Source organism: Notothenia coriiceps, unplaced genomic scaffold (assembly GCF_000735185.1).
Source record: "Notothenia coriiceps isolate Sejong01 unplaced genomic scaffold, NC01 NC01_scaffold00020476, whole genome shotgun sequence".
NCBI lineage: Eukaryota > Metazoa > Chordata > Actinopteri > Perciformes > Nototheniidae > Notothenia > Notothenia coriiceps.
In genome coordinates, this window is record NW_011353177.1 from 85,680 (window position 1) to 92,221 (window position 6,542).

The 6,542-nt window shown below is 39.7% G+C and overlaps 1 protein-coding gene across 2 annotated transcripts in view; it reads left to right on the plus strand.

The window, feature by feature from the left end:
• The window catches only part of LOC104952753 (CD97 antigen-like), a 35,920-nt gene extending 32,492 nt beyond the window's left edge, over positions 1-3,428 (plus strand). For both annotated transcript variants that reach the window (XM_010779628.1, XM_010779629.1), the window contains 3 exons: positions 1,381-1,549; positions 1,706-1,807; positions 1,990-3,428. In XM_010779628.1, coding sequence (XP_010777930.1) covers positions 1,381-1,549; positions 1,706-1,807; positions 1,990-2,031 — 313 coding nt within the window. In that variant the 3' untranslated portion in view covers positions 2,032-3,428. The remainder of the gene's footprint in view (positions 1-1,380; positions 1,550-1,705; positions 1,808-1,989) is intronic.
• The last annotated feature ends 3,114 nt before the right edge of the window (positions 3,429-6,542 follow it).

Sequence of the window (6,542 nt, forward strand, 5' to 3'; positions counted from 1 at the left end):
TTTCTGTGTGTGTGTGTGTGTGTGTGTGTGTGTGTGTGTGTGTGTGTGTGTGTGTGTGTGTGTTTTGCCGGGAAAAAATGTAGCCAATGTTTTTCTAGTACCAACTCTGCTCCCTAATGACGTGCTACTGAGGGGCTCCTCCCCCCCCACTCCATCTACTGAATGCCCATTTTTCACTCTACTGCACATGGACAACACACTGTATAAACATAGACTGCTTCATCAATTAGTGATGCTCAATTTAGTTCAGGGTATTGAGAATGTGAACTTTTTGTGCTAAAACCCAGTTAAATGTTTTTAATTAAAGAAATAGCATTCAATAACAGTGATAAGGTTTCTGTTGGTGGAAAATGATCTCATCCACATTTCAGAGGGGGGGGGGTGCTCTTGGAGCCTCGTGGCGGTGAAACTGTACACTGTAGGTGCGCGCGTTTGGGGGGAAGGGGGGTGCTGCAGCCCCCTCAGCACCCCCCCTTCCGCGTACATTCGCGATGTCTCGCAGACCCCACGCAGCAAGCAGGAAATGAACACAGCTCACACTGTCCACTCCTCGCAGCAGCGAGCCGCACAACGCCCCGCCAACACGGCACCCAGACCCCACGGAGCATTCTCACCTGTTTGTCATTACTGGTGTCATTTTCTGGTTGCTAACGCCATTGTAACACATAATCACTGATGTTCAAATGTAACGGTGGTGGACTCATCATAACAGAGTGGGCGAGCTGACCAATCAGAGCACACTGGGCTCATAAGGAGGGGGGGAGCTCCAACAAGCCGTTTAGGACAGAGAGTGAATACACATACTATACAGAGATGCTGTATGAGAAACCAATGTGAGTTTGGAACATTGAACAATGTAAATCTATTGTAGTACACCTCCTCAACAATGGAATTATGATCAGTAGAAATGGCCATGTCATGGGATCTTTTAATATAGTCATATCCTGGTGTAAATTAGATTTGCTACTTATTAATAGTTCCTTTCTTGTCTAAACCTTTTTATTTCCCTTCCTTCCTCCTTACCTTCTTTGCCTACTCCCCCCCTCCTGCCTATTTCCTTCCTTTTTTTCTCCTTACCTTCCTTTCTTACTCCCTTTTTCTATTCAATCCTTTCTTCTTTTATTCCTTCATCCTTTCCTTCCTTTTCTTTTAATAAGATAATCACCAAAAAAAACATGTTCATCAGTGGCCTTTAGTTTCTATTATTCAATCTGCTCTTAGTAGACAGATAACAGCTGCTTTGCTCAACTCCATCTTCCCTTTCCAATACTTGTACTGTAAGGGGGTTTTCCAGACACTGCAGTAGCCTCTGAGTCATCGCTGTGTTAATCTGTTAATCTTTCCTCTCATTCTCTATCTCTATCTCTGATCTCCCTACAGAGCTTTCACAGTGACAGCTATCGCCCAGATGTGCATTCTGGGTCTTATGTGGGTGTTTGGGGCCTTCCTGTTTCAAGAGGACAACACAGTGGTGGCATACATCTTCACTATCCTCAACAGCCTGCAGGGAGCGCTGGTGTTCTTCATGCACTGCCTACTGTCTAAACAGGTAGGAAACAGCAACTGTGGGTTTGTGAGTGTGTGCCTGGCATATAACATAAATAGTAACACTATAAATAAATGAACTACAAGAGAAAGTGTTAAAATGAAGATGGAATCATTTTGAGCTTTGAATTTTTTTTTGATGTTCTGCTGCCCTCTGCAGGTGAGAGAGGAGTACGCCCATTTCCTTTCCTGTATCTGCACACCACAGAAGAAGAGATACTCAGACTTCACCAGTACCAATCCCTCCAGTAGTCAGTCACAAGTAAGTATTAAGCGACCTCACTTCTTAACGCCTTCTAAGTTAAGTACACTACTGCTTTAGAGTGCAATTTGGAGTATTTATTTTTCATTTATTTATAACATTAACTTGTTATGGAGTATGTTTACATTGTGGTATTGCTTCTCTGCATTGTTTCTAAACTTGTGCCATTTGTGTTCTTATAGGCTTTTCGAAGTGGGCAGCACACCGGAGAATCCCAAATATGAAGTGCTCTATCTTTGAATCTACCTTTACCCTATATGAGCTAGCTCTGATTTTAGGTTTGTATCAATTCAAACAAAAATCCAGTCATTATTTAATTACTATAAGGTCAAATGGCACCAATTACTTTTATAGATATAACTAATCAGGGGCTCTCCCACTGGTTGCATGATACATCTGGGTGGAATCTGAGTTAAATCTCAGGCCTTTTAGACCCTAAGGAAGTTAAAGGGACCACATATCTTACATCTCAAAAACCATAAACCTGGATCCAAAAACATGATTAGCACACTTTGCCAGTCAACTGCGTTATGGGCCAAAGTTATATCCCATTGTTGTCACAGCAGGCAAAAATGTTTATTTGGGAACTGTTTAACTAAAAGATGTTCAAGTATCCTATATGTTTATCCAAAACATATCACAATCATACTATAAGCTGTATTGCCTTTGGAAGGATTCAAAGTAAAACATAAAAACTGTACATTGACAGAGTATTTATTTTCAAGCACAGAGAAATACGTCTACAATATGTAGGCAACAAGAAAATATGAGTTAAGCTCTTTATGTTCAAAGCATGAGCAATCAGTTTGCGCAGAATTGTATAAATGTTTTTGGTAAAAGAAGGATTGGTGTGCCTTTTGTTCAAGGAAATGTTCCATTTGTTTCCATGTAAAGTATTGGCAGAGAAACAACTGATTTATGATGCACATGTCCCAAGGCGTGCCTATGATGGTCCCGTCATGTTCCTACAAATCCTACGTGGGCTTCTGCAAGGATTTTATGTTTGTAGTTTGTTCTTTCTTATACAAAATAAGTGATTTTTATTCACTTGTGGCTTTTAAAAAATAATCTTTATTGATTTGCCATAAAGCTGTGTCTTTCTCACTAGTTTATAAGAAGATATAGAAATATGTTTCAATTAGAAAGCAAGAAAAACAAATACAGCCAAAAATAGTCACTCTGGAAATACATGAAAACAGACCCACCCATTCCCATAAGCCAGCGACTTCCTGCAATCAAAGTGTTTAAATGGAGTTAAATTCCATTTTGTTATCATGTTTTCTTATTATAGCTGATAGAGTATGTGTCCACACATTGTTAGTGACTGTAAGAATCACATCCCTGAAATGAGAACTTTGACTATTTAAATAAGGTATATTGATGGGAGATGTACAGACCTGTGTTTCTTTGTTATTGCACTTTTCTGTTATCAAAATGATAGTCAAGCACATCTTCACTTAATTGGTGCATGTGATAATGAAAAGACTTGAGAAGCAGCATCATCTACCAGAACAGTTTACGTGTTAAAAAAAACGGTTTACTTGCTGTATAAAGCAACCAATTATATATCTTCTAATTTATAGAAATTGATCAGAGACATTGATCTGCAGAAAAAAAAAAAGACAAAATGGTAATTCTTTGTATGTGATTGGTGTGTCTTAAAAAATCGCCATGAGCCTGATTAAGACCACTCTTATGTTGGTTTTAACAACTAAACTGTTCTGGTATGGCTGCAATTTTTTGTGACCATCATTACCTTTAATTCATTCATTGCAAAATGTATTTGTGTGTGAAAAAGCTATGTGCGTTATGCAACATTATTTTGTGAATGTAAGAAGCTTATTGTAAGAATAGATGTTCTTTTTTAAAGGTGGCCTATAAGAACTTATTTTTCTATTTTGTAATTGTGTATGTATTTTGGTAGTGTTCTTTAGAATATGCACACATTTTTATTAAAGCTTCTATTTCATCTGAAAAATATGTAGTGTGGTTTCGTAATGATGTGATGACATTCCCAAGCAGAGATTGATTGATTGATTGATTGATTGATTGATAGAGATAGATAGATTAATGGATATATGTTTCTTGATATTTGACATTTTAATCAAAAATCTTGCCCTCATTTTAAGAGTCATACTTCAGAATAAAAACTTCAAATTTGCCAATAGTTTGTACAATTGCTTACATTGCGTTATGATAAATGTAGCACAAGTCATAACGTGAGCAAACTGACGAATTACACACAGGACCGACCATCCCTTGATAATTAGCTAGCATTAGCTGATTGTTATTATTACCTTTCATTGGGAAAGTGTGTAATTTTCTTCCAACAAATCTGAGGTAGCCCTATTTGTGCTTTTTGTATTCATCCAACAGTGTATGCTATGTTATAAGAAATAAAGTTCAAGAGGAAATATGTAAAAACGTTAGCCTCCTTTACTAGCTAGCTGATTAACAAGTTTCAATTAGCAAACAAACTGCCTTAAAATTCAGCTTGTGCCGTTTATTATCCAACAATTAACTGCTGCCATTTTTCCGGGCTTCGACTTAAGATACACTTGTACAGTTAATTTACTTGTATTCGGTCAATGCGTTCACTACAGATATTTTCGATATGTGTCAATCTACCATTAGTCCATGGGCCAGAGGCCAAAATTGGACTTTTTGGTACCACTCAGAGTGGCAAAGTCTAGTAACATTTTTTGAAAAGGTACATGTCCATAGATGATATTTTGGTATGATAACCCATCCTAAGTGGTAGCTTTTTGACAGTTATCAGCTCATAAAGTTATCAACCCCCTGCAAAAAATAGGCCTCTAAACGCCGGGGGCATATTTTGTTTTGTGCTCATTTTCAGAACTTTACTCATATGTTATGAGGGCATGTTTGGTAGCATTTTAAAGTGTACAATCCTAGCTTTCATTTAGACCATAGTTTGGCCTATCTAAAATATAAAGGTCACATGGTCCAAAGGTCAAACTGTCTCAACAACATTTTTTCCCTACTATTTTCGCCTAAACTGTAGTCTTGTTTTATAGCACTGTGAAAGTCAGAACAGCTGACACAAATAACAAAAACTGAAATACTCACAGGACCGTAACACATTCAGGAAAGTATAATCTTCCCCATTAATATACCTGCTATGAGGAGGATATGGTCCTGTTAAGCTGGAACATGGCCAGGCGAGAATGACAATAACTGCATAATATTTGGTTTGTCACAGATTTTTATTTAGATTTGCCCTAATCATCACATCCATCATCATCAACAGCTCCACAGTGAAGACACAACTTCTTCATCCTCCTCCACCGCCGGGTTCTGATTTGGCATTTTGGAAGACAGTGTGAACATCTGAGAGTCAAGCGTTAAGAGCGTTACAGGTGGGGTGGGGTGGTGGGGGGCATGTGGGGCGTCAGGTTTAAATCTCTTTAAATACTTTCAAAAACTTTACAAACATCATGGGTTTTGTTATAATGTTAATAGAAATGAAGAAGAAGCCCGCTCAGAGTGTAAACAGGCTGAAACATGAAGCTATACTGTGTGTGTACAACGCGCAAGGCAGGGGAGTTCCTGTGGTGGTGTGGGCGGAGGGGCAGTGTTCGGCAGGAGAGAGCAGGCGAGTGGGAGGTGGCTCCCTTCTGCAGCTCCCGCCTTAGGACAGCAGGCTCCTTCAGCGTCTGATGCACACAGCCTGGAGCACATGGGTCACGCAGGAATAAAAACTCACAGGAACATTCTTGCACCAATAACTGTTTCTGTATCCTATATAGACGTCCACTTTATCTTATGCTATTTTATTTTATCTTATTTTATTTAAATGCTTAATTTATCGCTACTTTTACTATTTTTTGTAAGTCTTACTGGGTCTCATGGGTGCGTGCCCTAATCCATCACATCCATCATGCGATGCATCATCATCATCATAGTCCAGCAGTGAAGGCCACAACTTCCTTCATATCGCTCCTCCACCCTCTGATTGTGCTTTTGAGTTGCACATTTCGTGCACTTGAAGTGTTTGGCGAGGCAGCGTAGGGCAGCCTGGAAGCTAACAGTTTTTATTGCGTTTACACCTTGGCAGCCATTGAGCTCCCAAGTACATGGCGCTTTTTGGAGCTGGAGCTTCCTCTGCCATTTCTTCCAGTCCAACTACCAGGCATACCTATCAGTTTTTCAACTTTTTAAGTAAGAAGTGCAACAGTCGAATTCCAAGTCAACACTTTCCATGTCTCATCAACTTCACATCAAATAAGAACTGAACAAGTCACTATGAAGTTAGCTTAATGGAGCTTTTTGTGGCAGTGAATTTACTAAAAGCATACCTTGTTGACGTCTGTTTTCCATCCATCTGAAGAACCTTGGTGGGCTCTGGTATGCCTTGGTGGTTCCTCTTCCAAAGACATTGCCTCGCATAACTGCTGCCTGGTAATTTCTTGCGCTGGATGCAGGCCTGTAAGCAGTCCCCTGCACAGGTCGGAAGAAAGTGCCTGTGACTTCGCGAGGTTTGGCACCCTTTGGTGGCAGCAAAACATCAGGTACCAGAGAGTTCGTTCACATCACATATGGTCTGATGATTGGGTGTGTTCAATTACATCTTGGCTGACACACAAAGGATTTTCCATTGGGTCTGTTTTGGGTAAGTGCTATCTGATGAGCGAGCGCCATTGATTTTCCCAGGGATTTGAAGCCTCCTTGATATGTCCGTTTCCTTAACAAGTTGAAAGCACAGAGTTCCCTC